The following is a 26313-nucleotide window of genomic DNA, read 5'->3' as shown; positions in this document are numbered from 1 at the left end:
AAGCAGGCAGACTCAATGCCCTAGGAGTGCAGCAATCCTAGTTCGATTGTAAGATGAGTCTGTGCTTCCGGGAAAAGAGCCACGCTGCTCAGCAAGTATTTGCACTTTCCTGTCCCAAAGAGTTTTGCTTGCTCCCAACCCTTCTATCCAACCACCTGTGGAAGGTCAGCCCCATATACTACTGCATACAACCGGGAAGAAGCAGTTACCCCAGGTGACTGCTAGCAGCACTCTGCAAACACACTGTATAGCAGAGGTAAGGCCATTAGTCAATGAACAGGTGGGCAACGAGGAGCTGGTCCAGATGAACCAGGAGAGAAGGAAAAAGCAGCCACAAAGGATATTTTTTCAGGCTGCATCAGCACACTAGGACACAGGTACGCTCCATTTTGTCTTTTCTGGTGCTTGGGAGCATATTGCAGCTGAAGTGCTGCTGCTTCTGCCTGGGGCATGGACCAACTCTTTTGCCTGAGGTGAAATGTAAATGTGTGCAAGAGCAGGATCTCCTCTGATGCTGCATGAAGTGTTTTTCACAATTAAGGTTCCATGCACTAAATCATTTCCTTCTCAGAAACTATTCTTACACTGCATCTCAAGGATCCCTTGCTGTGGGGTGAAGAGCTAACTCACGATATTTAGAAACATGGCACCAGTCTGTCTCTCTGCTTTAATGTGCAGAATTAGTCTTTCCCATTCTAGGTTGAAACATGTATGATGTAGCTTGGATCCTTGCCCAGAATTCAGTGGTCTCTGCTCTCTGCATTACTGGCCAGGAACAAAGACCCTTGGCTATGCACTACATCAGCTGTGTGACAGATTCAAAACCAGTGGGGTTGAAAGTTTCTCCAGATGACTCCCAGTTTATCTCACCAGGAGTGGATGGTGAGACTTCTTGCGTTTGGTCTCTGCATCCTGGTGCTGTTCTCTTGTGCCACGTAGTGCAGCCCATTACATCTCTGATGTTCTCTAAATGCCTCAAGAGTGGGGTTTGCATTGAGTCAGGACACATTCCTTTATGGATTTCAAAGCACACAAGCACATTTCAGTCCCTGGATCTAGAAACCCATAGAAATTTCAGATCTGGTTTGAAATGAATTATGAATAGTTACTGCTGAACAGGTGAGTGCATGGAGTGTGAATCCCTACCACTGCTCCTGGATCACTTGTCTAATGTGCTTTGACGCTACTTTCCACTTCTGCAGTGCTCCTGTTGTAGGGGCAGTGCTCATAATCCCTCTCTCCTTAATGGCTCCTAGCTAACACTGCATCTGAGCTGAGGGATTCGGACTTACCTTTTCTTCATGGATGTTTTTTCACAAAGGAACTGAACTGAGGAACTGCAGCCTTCAAGAACATCACCTTCAGTCAAGTTGATTGGAAAGTTCAGAAGTCATTTGGAGGGAGCTGGCAACAATCATCTAGGCTTTGTTTCCATGCAAAACAATGCTTTAAAAGCTCCACAGCTTTTTATGCTGTTTTTTTAATGGAGGTTTCTTTTGCTTAGGATCCCTTTGTCTGTTGTCACTGATTTGGCCAGTTTGTGCACTTACTTTTTCTCTTACGTCCACACAGAAGCCTAGCAGGCACAAGGACCCTCCAAGCACTGCCTCTTGAGCTCTGGACCAGCCTCAGCATTCTGACTTTCCTGCATGCTCCTGCACTGTTCATGATGGAGCTTCCCAATTCCTAGACCCTCTCCCATGGTTGCAACAACAAAGCCAGACAGGATTCTGCAGGGTAGGGGCTGACCACGTGCCTAAGGTCTGCTGCCGCCTCCTGGCTCCCCCTCCAACTCAATGCTATTATCCTAGCATTTTTCTTCTGAAATGTAAGGACAGCATATGTCTGGATCTGCAATTACAAGTTGTATCTTTGTGAATCGCCAAGAAACGAATGCTCCTTGATCCAGCCCATGTGTTGCTTCTTCCCCCTGGTGCCAGAGCATATGATGTGAGCGAGGCACCCAGCCCACCTCTGCAGAGGAGAGCTCTGCTGAAAGTAACACTTGGGTGTGCGAGCTCAGAATAACGCAGTGCTGCTTCCCTTCCTCTCTCTGTAATGTGAGCTATAGGCAGACCTGGGCTGCTATGCTCCCACATTTTGTTGCAGGGCACCTTGCTGGCAGCTGGCAAAGGAAGAGGGTGTGTGGGCAGAGATGTCTCCAGGGGCCAACTGGGGCAGCACCCAGCACTCTGCTCCCTGGGCATGCCTGTGCCAGTGGCTTTCCCAGAGCTGCTGCTTACTTTAGGTCACGCATTCCATTGTCTGCTGGGGGAAATTATTTTCTTTCCCCAGCTGAAGAACATAAATGGCATTAAAATAATAAGAGATTTAAAGCATCCCCGTGTTTACTCAGCGACATGCCATAGTGACAGGCTCAATGTAAATAGCTAAACACTGAGATAACTCAACACTTAGATCAATGAAAAAAAAATGCCAACATTTTTCCCATTCCAAATTCTTTAGAGTAATCTCATTTGACCTCCAGCACAATGCATGCTTTAATGATGCCTGAATAATCACTAGGCAAGGAATTAACTTCCACCGTGGGTTAACACACTCACTTTCACCTGGAAGACCTGGGTTCAAATCCTGAATAAATCAAATGGATTTGGTGATCACATTCCCATTCCTCCGAGCTCTTTGTTCACAGCCCATGATGTGACACGGCCAGCAGCCTCATGCAGAGAGCAGCCCACTGTTTGGCCCACAGAGGTGCTGCAGGTCAGATGCAGGATGTGTTAGCAAAAGCCAGAAAGCTCCTCCTGGCACAGGTCCAGAGCCCTTCCCATCCCTGCCCTGAGAGCAAGATTCAGGCAGGGAGTGTGTCTAGAGAGCAGGCAGCACCTCACACCACCTCCAGGATGTCAAACGCGAGCTGTTTTCAGACACCTTGATGTCAAAAAAGTACCATTTTTGACTGCGGAGCAGATGTTTGAAGACAAACTACCTCACTGTGACCAGCTGCAGATTTGTCTCGCCAGTTTTATGAGTGGGAGAGCAAATGGAATTCATGCAACCTGTGGGAGGTCTTCGCCAGGTGGCTGTACTGGCAATGTTCTGTGCACCCTATAGAAACCCTGCACCTACAAGGAACCTGAAGCTAAAACAGCTTTCTGACACCTTGCATTTCTTGCATTTCTTTTCTGCTTGCTGCTAAGACATTTGGACAACATGGAACCTCTGGGTGGCATTTCCAAATTGTGTCACCAAAAGCTAAATGCACCTGTATTGGAGCTCACAGATGACGTCAGCAAAAGGTCAAGTGCTGGATGGCTACAAAAATCACATCACTTCTGCCTAGAAGCACTGCTGACATTCAACACATTGAAAGACTGCTTTGTTTTCTCTTTTTTTTTTTTCCTATCAATATCTCCTTCTAATACCATACCCAAAACATAGCCAGTAACATCACAATTGCAGTGCAAATAAATAAGCCAGAACACTCTATTATTTCACCTTTAACAAGGTAGGTAGCCAAACTCAAAGGTCAGTGAAGCAAAGAGCACGTTTCCATACAAATAAAACTGCTGTTAACAACAGCATGCGGCTGGTGCTTGACCCTAAATCACACAAAGAGTAAAATGCACTTAATTTTTTTCTGTGAAGCTTCATTCAGAGTGCAGACATATTAGGAGTAAGTAAACATGCTAGGAACAAGATTAGTATGGACAAGCTTGAACGAATCTGTATTGTTCTTTTCCATAAGGTGACGTTGCAGTCTGGAGGGCTGCAGCATGACATGAGGACAGCTTTGCAGCATTTGCTGGGGACATCCCAGTCCCAGGATGCACCAACAGGAGTTCATGCCCTCAATTTAATAGCAGTGGGTCATCATCCCATCTTTTCATGTTCTTGATGTGCATACTAATAAGACAATCTTTTCTGGCAACACACGGTACTGAAACAGTCAGAAAAAGGTTTGGGTACTGGTTATGAAACCAAAAAGCACTCCTAGTGCAGCAGGATGTTTTTCCTGCTCCTACCTCATTTCACATGTGAAACATGAAGGTCATGTTCATGCTGCTGCATTATGGAGCCAAAATGGTGGCTGTGGAGCCACAGGGACTGCAGCCTTTCTCCTGTGTAGCACAAAGCCCAGCTGGCATGTGTCCCTGTGCACAGCAGTGCCGCCCAGGTAACCCAGCAGGAAGAACTCAGCTGCCTGGGAGACCCACAGCAGATCCCCAGATGAGAGTCGCACAAGCCAAGAACAGCCAGGACATGAATAAATCCCCTCCTGAGAGCATGCTGCCCATCCCCATAACATGCTCCTAGTGGGAGGGGTGACGCCAAATGGAACAGAACAGCCTCACCCTGGCCTAGAACAGTTCATCACACGCCAGGGAGAGGCTGGGGTCAGGAACAAGGAGCCCTTCACAAACATTTCTGCACCACAGGATCTGCATGATGTTGGCCCGCACTCAGCTCCGCAGCTGAGGAAATCGAGGTGAAGAAAAAACACTCCCAACAACCACAGGCACCAGGTTCCATGCAGGACAGCAGGCAGCAAAGCTCTGCTTCCAGCCCGTGCCCCCCGGCAGGTCTGCCATCCACCCCAGCAGCCCTGCACTCCACGCTGTGCGCACTCTCCCTGTTTGCACACACGGATTTAAAGCATCTCCGCAAATTGCTGCATTCAGATGAAGTGGCAGCTGCTGTAATTAAGACACAGTTAATTACATATCCCCTTAATTGCGATGATAGGATTTTGTCAATTTGGTAAATAAGAACTGCGAGGTTTCTTCCGGCAAGTTGAGCCCCCGTGCGGCACAGGCGTGCCTGGCTTACCCCCAGCAAGGGCTGAGACCTGGGGCTGAGTGAAACACCCACCCTGCAGGGCCCAGGGCCTCAGCTGGGCCCTCTCATTGCAGCACCAGGGGGACAAGCCCCCACCTGTACCAGGGTGATTGTGCAAACACTGCTTTGCTCAAGGAGAGAGAAACTGAAGGAAGAGGGATGGCAAAACGAAGCGATCAGCTCTGACCTTCGCAGCCAGTTTCTGAGGCGGGCTCTGCAGCTGTGACCACAGCCATGAGGTGCTGCAGAGCCAGCGGGACGCTGGGTGGGTGAGAGGCACCAAATACAGACTTGTGCAGGGCTGTGGAATTGCCTTTCTGTGACTCAGCACAAAGAGCTGTCAGCCACGTTATTAACGAGCTGTGCCTGAGCAAACAAGTACGCTCAGGGTGTTCTCACACAAATAAAAAAAATCATCTCTTTAGAGGTTACCTACAGTCACCTCAGATTTAATCATTACTTACAAATAAGTCATGATTAGTTAGAAATTAATCAAAACATTGTTTGTGTTTGCCTCCCAAGCCCTCATCCAGTGAGCAAACCCAACCTTTCTCCTGATGAGAAAGAACATCAGGCAGAGGCCTCTCAGCCACCCTGCCTGAGGCCTGACACAGCGGTGGGGAGCCCCTGCCCCATGCCTGGTGCTCCCAGAGGCCCCTTCGCTACATCCCTTGGGCCCTTCACAGCACCATGTTGGCCTGCCAGGACCTGTGCGCTTCCTCCATTATCCTCTGCCTCTCTGCTCAGCAATCCCCACGCGGGGAGCAGGATGTTTTCCTCAAGCACTAACAAACCACTGGTATCAGCTCCAACAGCAACACGTCCCTGCTTGCAGGGTACCATTGTGAGCAGGCAAAGGAATGCGGTCTACAGAGACCTGTGTTAGGGCAGGTGGACAAAAGGACAGCAGAGTAAAAAAATCACACCTTGGGAAGTGATTCACCATCAAACCAGCGTACTTTTAGCAAATAGGCGCTGCTTCCTTACAGTTCAAATTCTTCATTAGTGAAGGCAGCAACAGAATAGAGAACACACTCAGTAAAAGTGCAGGTGTAATAAAGCTAAGAAGAACTGGAAGGATGCTAGAGAACAGTGTAACAGTTCAAAATTGCTTCAACAAATCAGAGAAGTGGTCTGAGAAAAAAAAAAAACAGCCTGCGGACAAGACTCTACATGGAAGCAAAAACAAAATATCGATTTAGCAAACTCAAAATGGGATGAGACATAAATTGACAAATCTATTCCATCGAAAAGGTGGAAAATATCACACAGGATAATTAGATTTGTTGATGTAATAAGATCGATATGCAATGCCATCCATTCCTTCCATCTGGCATTGCAGGCATCAGTGGGTAAACCAAGTCTACTATCAGGTCCCAACTCCCAGAGTTAGGAGAGAGTCACAAACAGCCTCAGAAATCTCTAAAAATTACCTTCAAACAAAGCCTGAGAGAAGTGGAATTGATCAGCATGGGGAAAAAACAACTGAAGCTTAGCAAGTATCCAAAACATTGCTGCAGACAAAAAAGGGGGATTATCTGTCCTCCATGTCCAGTGAATGGAGCACCACACAACAAGCTTAAAAAGGCAGCAGAAAGGATCCAAATATATAGCAAGAGAAGTTTTTCAATGATAAAACACCACAGCTGATCTTCTGGGAAGTTACAAAGTCTCATGGCAGGAGGCTGGGCAAGTATGTGCCTCGATCAGCAGAGCCATCCTTTAGTGCTTCCTGCCACACCCTCACTGACCGGAGGACCCCTCACGGTCCTCGTTGTTCTCCAAAGAGGCAAATGAATCTCTGCCTTCTCCCCTGCCCTACCCCATCCTCCCTGAGGTCTCCCCATTCACTGCTGAGGTGTAGCTTATAGCTTCTATGACAGAATATGGTGTAAAAAAAAAAAGCCCAGACTCAAATTACACCTACGCTTCTAATTCCAGAAAGGTTAAATAAAGTTTTACCTTCTGTCTACAGCAAGAAAGATGCACTGGGGAGTACATCCAATGACTGTTAAGATCCAGCCCTGAACACGTTGCTGATTGTGTCAGACCTACTTTGTTCTCTCATCTTTGAAGCTTCTTTAAATTTCACTGTTGTCAGGTGATGCTCCTACTGTCAAACCTAGAAGTAATGTGAGGACCATGCAGCCTGAAGACCAGAAGACACAGCCATCTATCCACCAAAGCTCAGGGCGGTGGAGTGCAGAGACACAAGTTTCTGGGTAGTCTGCTGGTAGATCAGACTTCCCCTCCCCATCCAGCTCTGTCTCCTTTGACCCTCGTCTTCAGTATGACATAGGTCCTTCATTACATCGCTTATCGTTAACTGCAGCACTGCTAGCAAATTGGACTCTGCTGCGTTTGCCTTGCAGAAGTGTTTTTGTGGTTTTGAATGCTGTCAGAGCCAATGTCATTGCTCACAGCTAAACATGACTCCTAGAACCCAAAGAAGTGAGGAAGCATCACAAAGTCTCACACAGTGAGGTAAGGGGCTTTGTTCCATCGGCTTCACTAGGGGGCAGGGAGACCAGGCAGACAGCATGCTCTGCATTGCCTCACCACTCCTCTGTGATTCATCTCATCCATAACATCACGGTGCGTGAACTAGAGAAGGAAAGCTTGCTTTACAGCCTCCATCTTCACCCAATCTGCAAACAGAAATGCCACCTGGGAAAAGCTTTCCCAATTCTGGAAAGCAGAATGGATTTCATCCCAAAATGTAAATCCTTTTCCAGTGTGCTAGGTTAGAAAACTTCCAAAAAGAGGTTCAGGGTATTTTTCAATGTCTGCTTATTATTTAGCACTATCAGGGCAGTTACAAATGGTCCTGTAACTTTAATTGTGTTTGCATGTACTCTTTTCCTCACCTGTCACAGGCTTCCTGTAGGCCCCTGCATGAATCACTTCACCTGCCCAAGGTTTTCTCCCTTTCTGTTGCGCTTTCCATGCTTTGTCAGCTCAGACCAAAGCCATGTTGCTCACAGCACGCTGAGTCTCAAAGGCTTCTGAGACTCATAGCAAAGTTACAAAAGAAAGCTATAAACTAGGCGTGCACATGGCAGATATTGAAAATACTCTTTGCTGTATCCAGGATGGACTGCTTTCTAAAGTCACACTAAGGGTAAAACCAGAGAAGAATCACCCATGGGGAGGAGCCAGGGAAAGGAGAGGAATCTCTGTTGGTGCTGCTGACTATGATGAGGACAACAGTTGTGCAGAACTGGCTGACAGGGATATGGAAATGTTAGTAAATATAACAGTGATTCTCAACAGCTCATATTGTGTGTGAGTGTTGGAGTTGTCACTTTTGTATGTTGTATAGCTACATTTTCCAAGATTGACTGAAATTATCTAAAGCATGAAAATACATTCTTTTGTAGACTGAATTGGATCAGAGGATTTTACATAGTGCTGTACAGCTAAGGAAGACTCACTGTTCTTAGTTTTAGACAAAAATCAAACTATGGATGTATTCAAGGAGTTTCTAAGGCAGCAGTGCCACAATGCCATCCAAAACAATAGTCTGCAACTGAGAACTGATCTTAACATCAAACTCCTCAGGCTGCGACATTAATTCACACTTCACTGAAGTAGTTGCCATGGAGAGGCCAAAACAATTCACTGACTCCAATGGGCAACAAAACACAGAAAACATCTACTTTGTTTTCCAAATACTGACGAGTCACTGTTTTATATGTAACAGCCAAATTTCATTCCTCAGGAGGTAAAATAAATTACAACTTAATTGTGACAAATAAGTAGACTATCAGACTCACTGATATAATAAAGCAGTCTGCAAAGAAATTCTGCTTTGAGTCATAGAAAAGCACTGCTGGCCTGAATTACAAAACAATGCCTGAGTAAGCTAACTACTTCCTGCCTTTATTTCTGTTTTGAGACTTGCTACTAATATCATGCAGCTCATCCTACAAACACCCATACCTCTACGAAGATGCAGCATTTCACAGAACCTTTACTTTTACACGTATATTCCAGTTCTTCCTGTAGCTGTTTCCTCGGGGATCCCTAATAGATATGCTATTTCACAGAGGGTTTGGGTACCAAAACAGAGATTAATACATTCAGCCACACAGCAAGTTCTTTTAGATCTATCAGTAGACTCTTATCAAACCAAAGTAACTTTTTACATCATTGCTCATAGGAATTTGTCATGTTGTACTCTGCAATCAAACTAAGAGAGTTTGTTGATCCTGCGCCAATCTTGCCACCAGGGTAAGGCTCCTGACCAACACAGCATACCTTGTGCACACAGGCCAGGCTATTGTTAGTCATACAATAAAACTGCTTGACACTACTATTTTGCAAGGGTATTTTTGGTAAAGAAGTCTGCCCAGCTTTCTTTTTTTTTTTTAATTAAAAAAAAGGTGCATCAACACAAACTCAGACTTTAAAAAAAAAAAAAGCAAGCAAGCTTGTACCTAGCTATCAAAGCCATTCCCTTATTTGCTAGTAAGCTCAGTAGCAGAACCAACCCTGCTTTTCCACAGAACGAATGGGATCCTGCTCTCTGCCTCCTGCTGATACCATCACCGTCTTGTTTGTTTGCTTTGTCAGCTTGGTTGTTCGCCCTGGAAAAGATGTCCGTGGATTGTATCCTGGACAAGTGGGACGGGTCCACCAGACATACGTGTTCAGAGGAGCTCCAGGGTAAGCTTGCTTGTCCAAGTAAACCTAGAGGAACTTTGGAAAATACCTTTCCTACTTGTGCCTATAACGAGCAACATCACAACAACTCAATGATTTCTTATGACTCTGGCCTGAAAGAGAATCCAGGTAGAGTAAAACAAAATTAAATCCAAAGGCTTTTGGCCATAAGAGAATTGATGCATGTCCTGAATGTATTAAGTAACTGAGAATCCAGGACAAAAATTGCTGTAAGAGGGTGGAGGGCATAGAATCCTCCAAGAAAATTTGTTTAATAGCACACAAACTATAAAACTTGTCTACATTTTATTTAATATGCTGCATACTATTTCAGTTGAGAAGTCAAGGCTTTAAAAATCCTAATAATATTAAACTAATCCAGTTAGTTGCTCAGCTGCAAGATACACAACTCTTATCGTGCTGATTACAAGTCAGATGGAGCCACCAGAACAATACTGAATTATTAAGGTCTTACTACATGTGCTGTTAGCATCTATTAGATTACAGTGCATCATACCAAGTGCTCATTTCAGCTGAAGATTAGAAAGTGTATTTATACTGCTGGCTACTCTTTGGGTGGATCATAGTATTTACATACCATATGTCAGCATGAGATTACAGAAAGATTCATTCTTTTTGCCTAGGCCTTTCAGTAGACTGCAGCCAGCTCCAGTAAACTATAAAGCCAAAACTCCATTTCAACCTGACTTTGACAATTCAGCTCTCAGGAATTATGTTCATTTTCAAAAAATAGTGAGAAAGCCCACAGCTGACTGGTACAACCAAACTTCCTACAAAGCAGCATTTGACTTGCCTTATCTCAAAACAAGTAAGTAACCCATGCTGTACTGCACACACTACTTCTTGGCAAGAAAGGCATAAAAGATAAACCAGAGAGGTTCACTCTGCTGCAAGTGTTAACTAGCTTAAATTGCATTGAAAAAGAACAGTGAACAATGCCTCATCTTTTTTTTTTTCTCCTCCCCCCCCCCCAAAGTGAGCACCACTGGCCCTCCAAAGCCATTCTCTTTCCACTATCAACACTCAGGTATCCCAGTTCCCTCTGTAACAGACAGAAGGGAGCCAATGGATGAGAACGAGGCAACTTATTGATACATGTGCAGACTTATCTAAAAATATTAGCTGAATGCACTGCAGATAGTGACAGCAATGTATATAGAAAGAGATGAAGAACAAGCACCCAAGTTTATGAGCAAATTGATTCAGCACTGAAGAAATAATAGAGTGGTACGTGCAAACAAATTGTATTTATTAAATAAATGTAAGAGTTCTTAAGTGGCAGGATTAGGATTTAGGATTAGGATTTAACTCAATATTTTTAAAATTGCACGAAAAACCTTTGAACGTGAACTTATTGCAAGATATTTAAAGATGCAAGATAATTTATACTTTGAAAGATATTGTTATAAAGGAGTCTGCTATGACAGCAAAAGGGAAGTTACCAAGTTATCATTTCCAGGATGATGACAGACGAAGCAGCTGTTATGCATTACATCACCATAACTGTCCATCTCTTTATCTGAAGGGTTTGTCCATTAGCTGCATGCCAAAACCCAATTACATGTGTAATACAAATGGAAAGGCTAAGCATAAGTGTCCCTTGCTTCCTCTCCTATTAAGTTAATAAAGCAGGCTCACCAAACCACAGGGACATAAGGGCTATTAAACTCTGCAGTACAGCACAGGCCCAGGACTATCAACCTCATCAATATTTCAGCATAGGCAAGAATGGCATGAGATCAGAATACCTTACCTGTCATCAGCCTTGTCAGGTCTTCCAGGTATTTGTCACTGTCCTGAACACATCCCGTTAGCAGAGAGGGGCATTTGGTAGAGAATCAATTTCAACTACTGTTCTATGCAGCCAGCCTATCCCCTCACACACTAGCAAAAGAAGAGACTTTAGAAGGAAAGCAGTGTATAGGAAGGGCCTGAGAAATGTATACTTGTTATTGAAAAAAAGTCTAAAGTAGGAGAAGTACAGTGGTTTCGTCTTTTGTTGTTTTTCTTTTACAGCTTATAATGTAACTTATGACAGACAACTGAAAGCTTTTTGCCAATGACTGTGGCAATCTGTTTTGAGGCTAAAGCAGCTCTTGACTTCATGAATGGTAATTTTGGCTCCAGAAGAAACTATAAGAGCCTTTGAAAGCTACTTAACTTGGCAGCATACAGGCACACTGCTGTTAGTACAGTGTTAGGCTGTTCTCCTCCTTGCTTCTGTAGTTGAATGCAGTACAGTTTCAAGAGCAAAACATGAAACGCTTGAAAATCTCCCTCACTTTCACCACTTGTTTCCACAACATTCAGGCTGGTGGACAAGACACCCATTCCAGTGTGGCCAAAAGACCCATTTCTCCACACATACAAATGAAAGATGGGGTAGGAAAAGTACCAATTAAAAAGAAAAAAACAAAAAAAAAAACACCCAATAACAACAAAAACCATCAGGAATTAGATAGGCTATAACAATTCTATAACCATTTTTGACACCAGGAAAGCTGCTGTGCATCAACCCAAGAATTTAACAAAGCTTGCTTGTGCAAAACTGGCATTCAGGGACAACCTAATAAGCTTTACAAAAACTAAGTTTAATCATCCATAATTTAAAGAGAAAAATTCTTTGTTCCAGGTTGTGAAAATAAACACACATCAACAATAGCTCCTGCACCATATACTACCTGGAATAGGGTATTTGCTCAGAGGATGTTTTCTACTTCCCAAGCATACACCTGAGTGGAAGAATGAAAGAAAAATCTTGGAAAAGGAGCATAAATCACTCTTGCATTCACAGCAATTGTTGTTTCTTTAACTGCACTAATACTTCGTATCATTTTAGGCTATAGTTATAGTGCTTAGAAACCCTGTTTAACCTAGGAATATGAATTCCACAACTGTACAAAAGGGTGGTTTGTACAGTGGAGTTAGGACAGCGAGAAAACTGAAGGTCTTGAACACGAAGGTCTCTGCTTCCACAAGGTATATAGTAAGCCTTATTTACTCTCTGCAGAAGCAAAGCATCGCCTTATTTTATTCCTTAAGCCAAGGATGCCTACATTCCCTGGCTGGTTGTTTTGGTGACAGCTACACAGAAGACAAGAACACTCTCTAATTATTACCTATTTTTCACGTTCAGGACAAGGAAAACTTGCCAGCTTTTCACCTTCTGAAGAAACTTTGTAAATTATGTATAACAGTTACATCGCTCTCTCTCATCACAGATTTCATTTTTTGATTTGCTTTAGCTAGGAGAGGAATAGGATGGTTCTCTCCTGAACTGTGAGGAAGAGAACAAAACTAGGAGAAGACAGGGCCTCCTGTCAGAAAGAAAAAAAAAAAGTATGAAGCTGTTTTGTTTTCTGCTACTGAGGAAAATAATCTTTACATGTAATGCTGATACAAAGGCCTCTTGAAATACTTGCCATTTTTTCAGTATTCCATGTCAACCTCCTCTTTCCATGTCACACCACTAAAATACAAACCTTGCTAACTGCCCTGTCACATGCCAGGGATTTAACAGGAAATGCTCCTTCTATCCAATCTCAGGCATGTGATTATCTAACCCATAATGTGGAAGGCCTGACAGAGTTCACTTTATATTAAAGGTTTCTTACATTTGTCTCACAGCCAAAAATCTACTGAATCATCCCCTGCCCCCTATCCTGACACAAGTTTTTTTTTTTCCTTCTTTTTTTTTTTTGTGAAGGAAAATTAAGTTTTATTTGGAATGAAAAGGAAGCACATGAGTAACACTGTACAGCATACAGAAACAAGTCGCTCTCAGAAATCTGGAACGGGAACATGTAATTTTTGGGTTACTGCCAAAAGAAATCAGATTCTTTGTATTATATCACAATGCTTATAAATGAAAATTATTCTGAAACATCTTCCAACACTAGTAAGATAAAATATGTTTATGTCATAAGGCAAATGCTTACTATTTTCTCCACATCGAAGACAAATGCACAGAATATTTTTAATGTTATTTCTAAAGCATCTCAATTTAGAATTACAAAATTGTTTGTGCTTTGTTAGCTCTCAAAAGTTCTTCTATTGGTTATATTAAAAAAAGTTTAAAAGGGCATCAGAACATTAAGAATTCTCACCAAAAATAACCCTTTTTAATTAGAGAAACAGTTTGCTGAAATACATGCTTTGGAAGTAGATAAGTGCAGGGATTTAAAAGTAATAATTAAAAAAAGTAACATTATAAAACATTTAACTCAAAAATCAGAACTGTTCTTTAATAATCGCAAATGAACTTTTTACAATATCGATTTCCTAACTTCCCGAGCACACTTTCCGGTAAACACTTGAGTGTCCTCTGTGAGTTACAAAGAGTTCAGTTTTCTGTGCTATACAGCTAAAAAAAAACTTGGCATCACACCTTTTTTAAAAAAAAACAGATCACACAATAATTTAGACAGCATTTATAGCATTACAAAATCAGAATCCCTCTCTTTAATCACTCACAAGAGCAGCCATAAGGAATACAAATAATGAGGATGTAAAACTATCTGTGCAAAACTGCATTATTTTTACTGTCTAAAATTTCAGGGAAGTAACACCGCCAAAAGCAGAGAGGATAACAAACAGTCATGAAGTAATGATACCTTAGATTTCCAAACAGGAATTACATTATGAACTAATATTAGAAAAAGAAAAAAAAATGATGGCACCTTGAACAAATAACAGATGTCCTGGAATTTGCAGTTGAATAAGAACAGATACAGGTTCAAGTTAAAGTCTCTTTCAGGAGTAACAATTGATTTAAGGATATCAACTCTAACATTTCTTTCCATGCAAAAAACTATCTTTCCAACATCTTTGCTTTGCGGGCTACTAATGCATTTAGGAATGAGCAGTCTTTTGAGGAGTGTGCTTTCTTCCATGCATCTGAAATCTTTAAAACAGCTGGATCATTGATTCCCTGGACTTCCCTACTCCAATCCATTTAACTGCAGGAGAGAAAAGTAAATTTTTATTATAAGAATACAAAGCAAGATTGGATTGCAGCTTAAGATACAAACTTCTTAAACACTTAAGATCTTTAGTTCTATAGCTACAAAGAGAAATATTATACTATAAGTAGGTTAAGAAGTTATATTTACATCTAGTGTTTGTGAAGTAAGAATGCACTGGTAATTTGGAAAAGCAAGAAAGGTCTTCAGGCTCTTGTAATGAATCAGTCTGTTTTCCAGATCATAAGAAAAAAAAATACAGAAACTGTTAGAAAAGTAAAGATTTGCCTCAATGCTGTTCCCAGCTTTGGATAGAATCAGATCATCTTTATTAGAAAGCTTGAGAGTAATACGTGATTTGTTGGCTTACGATCTCCTACTGCCACACATATTTACTATCTCATTAGTACACCAGTAGTTTCACTGACTGCATTATGGCAGCAGGACTACATCCCTATTATAACCAATTGGAAAAACACTTAAGCTTAACTTCTAAGAATGTCAGTTGAATGAGAGCTACAGCGTAAGCCAAAGAAAGGATGCTTATTGTAACTTCTGAAAGTTTTCAATCCAATAGACAAACAGATCAATAAAAAGTAGTGAAATAGTAATTACAAGTATCACCAGGTACAACAGTTTCTATTTTCTATACAGTGAATGTTCATTAAGACAGAGTGCATGAAAGATAAGTTTCATGGAGCTGGGAAAAATTTATAAATAAGTCCTTACTTACCAGGAACACCTAATTCCATTTCTATAAAACGAACATAGTTCTGTGCATTTACAGGCAACTCATCGAATGTCCTTGCATTTGATATGTCTGTATCCCATCCTGGGAGTGTCTCATACTTTACCTCTACTTTACTTAAGACTTCATGGTTGGCTGAAAAGCAAACAAGATACATCCACAAAGTTCATACATTCTCTATCACTAAACATGTAGATATAAGCTTCTTATTCTTTGCCTATAAGAAGAGATTTTCTCTAAGTACAATGCCAACACTAAAGGTGCTTACACATATCTTTTTGTTAATATAAGCAAAGAAAGCAAATCCAAACAACTATCAAGACTTGGAATTCTAGTACTAACAGTCACATATATTTTGTTTAAATCGGAAAACGTGATTTTCAGGAAATCTGTTTCCTCAAAACGTTCATTCTTTTTGCTACACAAATATTAAGACCCAATTCTCTCATGAAGGAATTTGGTTGATGTAAAAGCAAAAATTATGTACCAGTTTGTGAGTACTGTACAGTTAAAGTACGTATTTTAAATGGCACAGGAATATACTTTTTATTAAATAAACATAGTAATAAACATGTACTGTTTATACAGAACATAACTGCCATGCCCCAAAACTTTACAACAGAATAGTTTGTCTAATTCAGTTCTTAAGGGTCTTAGATATAGAATACTGGAAGAAAGGTAGTTTGCCAACATGGTATCCAACATCACCAGTCCTCTACAGCAGAGCCCACAGCACTTATCTTGATCAGACACGGAATGTTCTATTCTTGGTATCATTGTATGCAAAAGATGTACAAAGAACCTTTCAGCATCTACCATAATAGTCAGCAGTGTGAAGGGACAGAATTTATCAATCAAATCACCACTGCAGACCTAAAGGTGGAGTCACATATTCCACTGTTTTACTTACTTCCCAGAATAATAGAAATGACCCTATTCTTCCAATGACCCTATTCCATTTTGTCAGTCATTTAATGCCTTGCTACAATGATGTCCATCAATTATGAATCCTGTGATCTCAAGCCCTGGAAAAACATGTTATTCTGGAACTGAATCATTCTATTAATTTTCTGAATATGAGCATTGAAATGACACTCTGAGGCAAAAAACAAAAGCCTTAAACCTGGCTAAATGTTAAACTTGACGATATCAAAGACACATTGGTAAAAAATGGAGGGTACCAATATTCTAGCCTTCCTGAAAGAAGGCAGCATTCTACCAAAGACCTCGTAATTAATTTTACTTAGGCTCCATTTCTCAGATACCCAATCAAGTCACTCTTGCAAAGACAGTCAGTCAAACTGGGAAGGTGTTGTAGGTGCAAAAGGCATAATAAATATGCAAATACAGAATCACAGCTAACCTTCCCCCGCAGTGTGTGTGCAGCCAACAAACCCAGGCCCAAATTATTGAATAATTTGTCCTGGTGAATGTGAGTGCTCAAAAGCAGTGATGTCTTAAGTAAAGCCTCTATGAACTAGGCCCTTTTGAGTAAGGGCAAAGAACACATGCTATGTTCTATTGATTTCAAAGCTTGAATAGTGAAAAAATGCACACTTTCTGTTGGAATTGAGTTAGCCTTGACAAGCAGGCAAGAACAATAAGGATATCTAATTGTAAAGGCCAAGGATGAGCACTTTCCTTTATGTGACAAGCAGTAACAACTAAGCTGCTGTGTGCTGCCCTGGTAAATTGTAAAACAGCTATATTTAAAGTGCAAAACCACACACCCATCTCCAGGCATTGCAGATGGTCCAGAATAAGGTGCCAGCTTGGAAGCCTACAAGCAGTTCAGTTTTACTTTGAAGCCTCACTGACTAAGATGGGTAGGAGAAGGCTGAAATCACTTGGAACTGAATAGCCTAATCTCACCTACATTCTTCTATTACTCTTAGTTCAATTCCTTACTTCCTCAAAAGAAAGGAAGAAAAAGACGGGATAAATTTCTTGGTGCTCCTAGTGATTCTCTCATGTTGCTCCAGCAGACGTGGTAAAAGATGTGAGGTAAAAATGAACCATTAACTCAGCTCAGTGTAGGACCTGATACAGTAACCATCTAGATTTCTCCCAGTTCTTCTCTGAGCAGAGTCATATTTCAGGCTTTCTGGAACACTCCTTATTAACAGCTGATTAGATAACAGAGAGCACAGATATAATGACAGCTGGTAGTCTGATACTTGAATTTTGAGAAAGCGCGGTGTGATATTACTTCTCAACTGAGAAAGAATAGCTGATGTTTGGGATCTTGGCATCAGTGTAAAAGGATCTCAGCGTAGAAGATCCTTCAGCCATTTCCAGAAAATGAACATGCAGTCACATAGATCAGATGAAAGGTGCACCTAACATAGCATCCTGGCTCTGCAATCACCAGTAAACGCTCAAGACAAGAGCACAAGAAAAAAAGCAAGTATGAAATAAAGGTTTCTTAAAAATACTCTCCCAATGTTTAATCATCTGTGTTTTCCAAGTCTTCTGAGCAAGAGGTTGCATCTGTGATGAAATTAAATGGTACCTGAGCTTATACAGGAAGCATTAGCAGGACTAGACTGTGGTTTTCACATTGCTTTTAATCTGGACCATCCTACAGCTGGTAGGGACTGCTATCTTTCTTCTCTAAGCTCATAGAAGCAAACAGAACTGGCAGGAAGACAACTGGCCAGCTCCATCCCAGGAGCCACTTACAAGCTGACATGATGAGATGTAAATTGCTAAGACATAATTAGTTCTTTCTTAACAGCAAGTGATGAATTGACCACAGAAATCTAACCTGAAAAAGTAAAAAAGATTCCTACAATTCTCAGATCCAGCTAGAAAAATCTAGAATCTATTTAATAAGCATCTTTTTTTTTCTTCCTGAGATGTTAATGCTCCGCTTCTAATTTGGAGACAGTCATTTCACATGAAGAATCAACATCTCCAAGAAAATGAGATGTGGGGAAGGAAATGAGGGAGAAATACTCTGCTAGTGAAAGATTTCAAGACAAGAACTTTTCTACGTTGAATTCAAAATATCAAAGTAGCAAATTAAGAAATACCTAAGAGCCTGTAAAACAAAAGGAGAAGACAGTTACCTTTTGCTTTCCTACAAAGAGCTAGGGCTTGGTGTTACAAAAAACCTGCAGCATAGGTTCAGAAAACACAATCAAACGTTGAAGAGTACAGCAGTGAGAGAGAGAGATGGGGAACACAGGGCACTGTGTGAGACAGCATCTTCCAGCTTAGGGGATGATCAGCTCAAACTCCTTCCTGACAATTCTGGAAGACATGCCAGCAGCAAAGATAACAGCTTCTAATACATTTCTATTGAAATCTTAACAGCTAAATCAGTTAAAAGAATAAAAATACTGTTTGGTAGATGAGTCATATTGTACTGCAGTGGCCAAAGGTCAGCTTCCTGTTACATGGGCTCATGCACGGAGCAAAGTCTGCCTTCAAGAGCCTTAACAAGATTCTGGTCCCATTTGAGACACAGTGAATAGAAAAAAAATATATATATATATATAAATCACTGAATTAAGTATTCATTCTGTAAAGCATGGCCATCTACTTAAGTCATCCTTAATGATGGACCACCAAAGGATGTCTTCTTTCCTGAACATAAGACAGAACAAATAATCCTCAGGTTAGATGACAGGGCTACAGATGAGTATCTATGGGGAAGTCTTCAATTCCAATGCACACTGGATGTCCATAATGTTCAAAGGCAATTTCAAGTACAAAAGTTTCCTTTATTTTTTGGAAAAGATAACAAGGAAACAATATTCGAGTCTTACATGGGGAAAACCATTTCCTGGTTTAGTACAAAATGGCCACTAATCTTCCTGAATAAATCACACATCGTGTTACTCAATATGTACTCATATTTTAGCAGGCACTTCTGTTTGAAGATTACAGAGGGCAAATCAATTAGAGAACTCCCTCAAGCACACGGAAGAACAGAACTACAAATTTCCCCAGACATACTAATTTCAAGGAATTCTGATAGATCACTGCTTATGTCTTTATACATAATTACATATGTAAACTACCTAAAGTCTTTGCTGAGTTGCTTTTTATTATCTCTGACCAGCCTCAAACCCCAAGATAGCAACTATATAAAAAAAATGTATGTATACACAACATCAGAAAACCAGAAAGCCCAATTCTTACTACTGAACAACATTCTTCCTTTTTCTGGAATATTTGTACAAGAAAACTGAAAAAGATGTGTTACCTAAAAAATAGTATTTTAAAAATTTTAGCAGCCAGATATATTTTTGACCACTGTCCTCCCCAGAGAGGGACTATAGTTTCCATCATGCTATGCTGCTCCTGCACTGAAATACAGTCTTGTTTTCTCCAGAACTAACTGCTTATTTCCTCCTTGTACCTCTCCTCCCTTCCCCTTTTCCATTGTGCAGGTGTGCCTGGTTACTTACTGGCTGCTCTGTGAGTTAAGGGATACTGATTTGTTAAAAAATAATATGCACAAAAGATCTGGCTTTATCTGGCTTTTCAGCTGGAACAGTAGCCTCATCTGTTTCACTGCACATCTAAATAGTCTTGTCCTGCTGGAAGATGGGAATTAATAGCTTCAGATATAGCCCAAAGGAAATGCAGGCTGATTCAAAGGAAAGGGCTAAAGCAAGTAACATTTAAACTTCAGACGTTTTAGATGGTCTTTCCAGTAGGCAAATAACACTGCAGTACAGGTATGGTGCAGACTGTATCTCAGAAGACCTTGAAGGCTTAGTGCTGAAGTAACAAATTCCTGTGATAAATTTTAGAAGTAAAAGTCCAATGCATTTAATTAGCAGGTTACACTTCAGCAATATCTAAAACTGTTGAACAAGTAGCCTTACCTGGGAAATGAGGTATGACTTCACCATCTAGTTTGTATGCAACACCAACTTTGATTTCTGGAAATACATCCAAGATATCCAATTTGGTAAGAGCCAATCTATAAAGGAACGTTACTCCGTTTAAATATGTTTTTAACTCCTCTCAACTTTCAACACATTTTAAAAACACAGGAGAAAACTGACTCCTGCACGATGAGCACACTGCAATTAATCATTTTTTTCCCATAGAAAAACAGCCTCTATGACACTATACCATTCATTTATCTGGCGGCTTAAAAAAGCAACAAAAGCAGCCTTTTGATTGTGCATTTAGATCTAGCACTGGAAGGAAAGTGCAAAATTCAAACAACGAGCATTCTTGAGTGGGCTACAGTTGTAAGTGGTAGAATTTTAATTGGCCAGAACGCTACCAAGATACTTTATAACCATTCATTTAACTTGGTTTCATAGCACAATGCCTGTTGCTGTCTGCTCGTCATATGCCAAATGTCCCTATCTTAAAGTGAAAATATAAAAATTATGAAACACTGGCTGTATAAACACCAGGCTGTGAAACCAAAGCATGGTATTTTAAGTGACAAGAACAAGATACAAGAAAAACAGGACAATGTAAGTAAAGCATGTATTTAGATAGGTTTAGAGTAATCTGTAACATATCACAATTTTTATGTCAATTTGCCAGCAAAGCTGTCAAAACAACTTACGCAGTAAAGCCGTTAATCATGTAGGCATATCGGAGTTGCACGAGGTCCAGCCAGCCACATCTTCTCTTTCTACCAGTGGTAACACCAAACTCTTTACCCCGCATTTGCAGCAATTCTCCAATTTCCTAGCAAAGAGTAGTACTATTACATGAGCCTCTTTTCACAGGAAGCATACATCTGCATCATATATTTTAACGCCATCTTATAATACCATAAATTACTTTAAAACTTTTCCCCTATTTTTTCACAAAGTTGCCAGCTGAGAATGAAAACAGAAATACAGAATCCTACTCCCCGTTCAAGAGAATGCTATCTGAACAAGTCTCTAGAAAATTCCTCCTGCTCTAGCCTTCTATTCCACAGAAAGATCTAGTAAGCTGTCAATCAGATTTGGCAGTCTCGCAAGCACAGTTTACAATGATAGAATCATTTAATGTCTTAGATAGGAAGGGACCTTAAAAACCATCTGGTTCCAACTCCCAGCCATGGGCAGGGCTGCCACCCACCAGCTCAGGCCGCCTAGAGCCTCATCCAACCCAGCCTTAAGCGTCTTCAGGGATGGGGCACCCAGAGTTTCTCTGGGCAGCAGTGCCAGGGCCTCACCATCCCCTAAGTGAAGAAATTTTGTTAATCATCCCAAAAGCTTCAGCTCACTGCCCAAACACTTTCTGTTGAAAATGAAGAGAACTATATTACAGTTTCTTACAATCAAGGCTATTCTTATACCAGAAACAGTAATGTGGAACTCAGCTTACTGGTGACAACAAACATAGGAACTCTAGTCATTATGACACACTGAGTAGGAAGAAACACATAAATAACAGAATTGGAAGAATGAGATATCTGAACATAATCATCTTTTTTAGAAGCAATACTGACTTAATGTAAGACAGACACAATGAGTTATTTAACTCAGTAATACGTCAAGCCAAAGGAAAATAATGCTCACATTATCTTGTTCTGTAGGAAAGGCACCAATTCCAACTCTAGTTGTATATGCTTTCACAACTCCATACACTTCCCCAACGTTCTGCGGTGGCATGCCCAGACCTGTGCAAACTCCACCAACTGTGCAGTTTGATGAAGTCACAAACGGGTACGTGCCTATTAAAAAAAAACCTGAGTTTAAAAATCACATAAACACCATTTGTTTGTTTGTTTTTAACAGGTTTTACATGTCAAACCTGGTAAGGATCACTGGAACACTGCAATTACCTAGATACTACAATACATAAAAAATAGAAAAAACCAACACCATATACACTATGTGTATTTTGCAGTCAATCTGATTTAATAACTCTTAGATTCTATGTACATTGCCTGATCCTTCTTTATTAAAACAGTGAAATAGAATTACCACTTTAGGAGCCTTTTTGTCATTACTTCATCAGAATTCCAAGTACTTAAACGTCTGGAGGCATTCAAGGCCAGGCTGGATATGGTTCTGGGCAGCCTGGTATGGTGGTTGGTGACCCTGCACACAGTTGGAGGTTGAAACTAGATGATCACTGTGGTACTTTTCAACCCAGGCCATTCTGTAATTCTATGATCTGAAGATCTGTGATTCCAACTGGTACAAAAGCAGAATCTAATGATTCTGAATGATAATACAAGTCAAAAACTGGAATAAGATTCCAGGAAATCATGCCTCGTGTTATATAAAATAGATTCACTATTAAAACAATGTGAAAATTTGAAAGGAGATCAATATGAAAACGATATAAAAAGGTCAGAAAATATAGGTTTATCATTTTATACTTCTGGCGGAAAAATAACACGCTCTATGAACTGGTCAACATAATATAATGCTAAGTAGTCACAAGGAGGAATAGAATTCTGGAAAGAAGAGTTTTGCTTAAAAAAATCAATTGGAAAAAATGATTGCCACAAGTGAAATAAAAAATAAAGGAATTAATAAAGAAAAAGCAACCCAACTTCTAGAATATAATCTAGTTGACTGGTGATTAGTTTGTCTCTGGTTAAATATTCAGCCTTCAGCCTGGATAACAAAATATAGCTAAAAGAGTTAAACTTCCTATTAAAAAAATCAGCTTCCTACCTCATGCTGCAGGTGTTTGGTTTTCTTTTTTTTTTTTTTCTCCAGAGTAAGGGTCAGAGATGGGTAAAGAACAATCAAGACAAGGCAATACAACAGTACAAAAAAATGGAAGCAATTAGAAACTGCTCAGTAAGGTTTTACAAACTACGTACCTACCATCAGGTATATCTAGCTTTGGGTTGGTGGGTTTTTTTTTTGTTTTTTTTTTTTTTTTGCTGAATTCAAATCTCTGTAGAGAAAGACACTGGTTTACGTGCGTAATGTTATGTTCACAATAGCAGTTCACAAGCACTAATTAAGTCTGCGTCTTTTTCTGTGACAGAGTAGCTGAATTTCTCTTTACTGCCAGATTCTACAGCTAGTGCATGTCACAGCTGGAGTCAATTAGGTAGTTCTTGCTCATTTTCAGCTCCCAGATTGGTAAATTGACAGTGGTTTATCCTCACCCAGTGTTTAAAATACAGAAAATCAGACACAGTCATAGAGCAGAGTCATGTGCAAGCATCATTACAGGCTTCAGAAAAGTGGCAGAAATGCAAGACTATGGATTTACCATCTTTTGCACTTACAGACATGCACAATTATAACATTTGTTTTGGTATTAAAACTTCTCTGCAACAACGCACAAAAAATAGCCTCATCAGGAACAATCAATAATCAAATTTAATATCAACAAATTTTTTGACTGAGACTTGACTGTTGTCAACCTAAGTGCCCAACCGACTGGAAATACCTGTCTGAAGAGAGAACAGAGATTCCTGTGTCAATCTGCTTCTCATAGCACAGATAGGATAAAATCCATATAACTCTGTCAATATTACAGATACACTTGATGATTTTCAGACATGATCTGCATTTCCTGCGCCTATATGAAAACCATTCTTACCACAGTCCAGATTCTCAGTGTCTTTTCTTGCATTGTAGAACAGTGAAACATTGTTATATGCAGTTGAAAACACTGGCTTTTGATGAGCTGTACTGTAAGTATTTTGCATACATGCTTTGTCTCTCTATTATGGAGACCTCCATTTTCCTTCTTAAGTGTTTTCCTAAGATTTATAGACGTGTGAGCTATTTTGCATGAAATATACATTACACTGAAGTACCAGTTACAATCTCTGTAAAAAAATAATTTTATCACCTAATCCTTACTGTCACTTTGAGTGAGAAACAATCTAGAAATGATCTTGGGAAACTCTTGAGCTCCTTGACAGTATTTATGTAAAAACATTATTTTTTCCACTGATTGTTTGGTAACCACAGAGAGTAGAGTTCCTGTGGAATACAAAACATTTATTCCACAAGAACAGGTATGCACAGAGGAGTTTATATTGAATCTATATAAAATATATAGCAACAAATGTATAGCAACCTGCATCTCAGAAGGGTTATACCTACCAAAATCTATGTCCAGTAGCGCTGCATTTGCACCTTCTACTAAGATCTTCTTTGGTGGTCCATGTAAAGCCTCATACATGAAATAAACACCATCCTTTACCATTGGTTTTATTTTTTCCATGTAGGCCTAAAGAATAAGAGTAGTGCATATTATAATTTTGTTATAATAAAGACAATCAGGGTGTAAGTGCTTACGTTTGTACTCTCACTTCTTTTTGAAAAGGAAAAGCAAATGCAAAGATGTAAAATAAATGCTAAAGAAATACGCTACAATATGTGAACAAGGGAAGGAAGAATATTAAACTCAAGCTTTACATATGCAGAACATACAGAGTCTATGGAATAAAAAAAAAAAAAGAAAGAAAATCCAATTTCTTTAAGAATTTTAAATACTTAGAAATACTCAAGCTTGAGCATAACCACCATACTGTATTAAAAGCAAGTAATTTTCCTCAAGCTGCAACTACGTGTTTTTCCATCCTACCACTGCATTTTAGGTATTCTGTAAACCTAATGTGCATTATGTAAACTATAAACCACTACAACATGTACAAATGAAACTGATTTTTAGTCCTACATATTGATATAAGTACTTCAATTCAACAGATATGATTTAAGGTGAACAAAGCTGAAGTTCTAAGAACTCCCACACACTCGATTCTAAACTAACTAAAGATAGGAGAAGGATGATTTCTTCAGCCTGATTTTCTGTAAGAATTAAACATATGTAACTGTGCATGCCCTCCTCTGTTCCACAAATACCTCACTAATTTTAAGTCATGTCAAATTTGGTTGACATTCTCTAAGGGGTAAGAAAATATCTCAGAAAATTAAACTCTTAAAATGCTGAGAAAAGAGAAGACAAAGAAGAACATCGCATGCTGAAATTGTACTATTAGACATAAGAGAATCAACACAATTGAGAAATCTCACAAGTGTCTCAGGTGGGTGCAGGGGGAATCAAATCAGATTTCATATTTAACCACAAGAGTTGTTTGCTGATAATCAGGCTTCCTTACTTCTGCTGCTATCAACCTACCGACTAACAACAAGGAAAAAAGCCTTTTTTTTTCCCCCTTAAGGCTTTATTACTTCAGTTCATAAGGTTCCAATGTTGTGCCTTTCCCAACTACAACCTTGATGCTTGTTTTTTCTAGCCAGTATGTCTGAGTAAGCGAAAGCCAAATAATAATTCTCTCAAAATAAGACCTCTTCTTAAAATTTACAATAGTTCACTTGAAACCGAGTTTTAAAATGCTGCATAAAGCAGGGTGTCAAAGGTGCTTTCAAGGATGTTAGAAGGTTTTTTAAATGGGTAAATATCAATTTCCTATGATAGGTATTTTAGCTCATCACAGAAGAATGAGAGTCAGTCACCTCAAGATTTATGTATCAGTAACTGCATACAGTGTCTACATCACTAAACAGACAGAAAGAGGCTTACCTTGAGTTTCTTCAATTCTCCTTCAATATCTATCTCTAAGGTGGGATATATTGCTTTGTACTGATTGGCTAACACTTTGAATCTGGAAAACAAAAGTCATCAAGGTTTGTTTCATTTGTTTTCCTTCTCTTACCTCCACCGACCCTATGATCTACAGACACAATTATCCACAATTATTTTGTTAAATTAAATCATTTTTGAGCAGAATGGGTTATAAATAAACATCAACCTGCTGTAATTGTTTACACGAGGGCACACCCACAAATTAAAAATTATGCTTGAAACATGCATTAAAATACAAAAGTTACCTCTCAGAAAATTCATCAAAATCAGATACAAGATCACACATTCTGAGTCCGCTTCGAGCTGCTTTTGAAGAATATACTGGACCAATTCCTTTTTTGGTAGTTCCCAAACTTTGAAAAGATAGTAAGAGAAATTACGATTGATATAAAACTACGCTGTTTTTTTCCTTAAATTTAATACATCACTAGCATAAAATGAAATGTGGTTATTGAGAACCTTGTTTTAAACATCTAAAAACACCAGATACTTTTAGTAGTTAACAGTTTTTGAACATCACTGCTCACAGGCATGAAGATGTTCACATTCTACATACAAAAAGCTACTGCACTGAAAACAAAAGTATTTCAATCAATTTTATCTATTTGT

General features: G+C 39.9%; 2 protein-coding genes across 2 annotated transcripts in view; one reads left to right on the top strand and one right to left on the bottom strand.

Annotated features, from left to right (window-relative positions):
• The first annotated feature begins 707 nt into the window (after positions 1–707).
• Positions 708–13030, top strand: SPMIP3 (sperm microtubule inner protein 3). Its single transcript, XM_090136116.1, has 7 exons — positions 708–882; positions 7241–7395; positions 7892–8047; positions 8963–9033; positions 9376–9468; positions 10110–10294; positions 12119–13030. Exons 1-7 carry the CDS (start codon positions 708–710, stop codon positions 12220–12222), a joined length of 939 nt encoding a protein of 312 aa, XP_089992242.1. The 3' UTR covers positions 12223–13030.
• Positions 13031–14390: 1360 nt separating this feature from the next.
• The window catches only part of ADSS2 (adenylosuccinate synthase 2), a 32131-nt gene continuing 20208 nt past the window's right edge, over positions 14391–26313 (bottom strand). Inside the window, exons 6-13 of the mRNA XM_031592752.2 lie at positions 25950–26057; positions 25642–25723; positions 24198–24324; positions 21690–21844; positions 20741–20865; positions 20037–20134; positions 15181–15330; positions 14391–14444 (exon numbers count right to left, since the gene is read on the bottom strand). Coding sequence (XP_031448612.2) covers positions 14392–14444; positions 15181–15330; positions 20037–20134; positions 20741–20865; positions 21690–21844; positions 24198–24324; positions 25642–25723; positions 25950–26057 — 898 coding nt within the window. The 3' untranslated portion in view covers position 14391. The remainder of the gene's footprint in view (positions 14445–15180; positions 15331–20036; positions 20135–20740; positions 20866–21689; positions 21845–24197; positions 24325–25641; positions 25724–25949; positions 26058–26313) is intronic.

The sequence above is a fragment of the Phasianus colchicus genome, chromosome 2 (assembly GCF_987193195.1).
Source record: "Phasianus colchicus chromosome 2, bPhaCol1.hap1.1, whole genome shotgun sequence".
Taxonomy (NCBI): domain Eukaryota; kingdom Metazoa; phylum Chordata; class Aves; order Galliformes; family Phasianidae; genus Phasianus; species Phasianus colchicus.
Note: the sequence above shows the minus strand (reverse complement) of the source record. Positions and strands in the feature narration are given on the sequence as shown.

What these genes read in the sequence shown, in the direction of transcription:
- SPMIP3 (XM_090136116.1), top strand. Translation starts at nt 708, where the DNA reads ATGTATGATGTAGCTTGGATCCTTGCCCAGAATTCAGTGGTCTCTGCT. An exon ending in TATCTCACCAGGAGTGGATG is followed by an intron (nt 883 to 7,240) that starts GTGAGACTTCTT and finishes CATGACTCCTAG; the next exon opens with AACCCAAAGAAGTGAGGAAG. An exon ending in GCGCCAATCTTGCCACCAGG is followed by an intron (nt 9,034 to 9,375) that starts GTAAGGCTCCTG and finishes TTGCTTTGTCAG; the next exon opens with CTTGGTTGTTCGCCCTGGAA.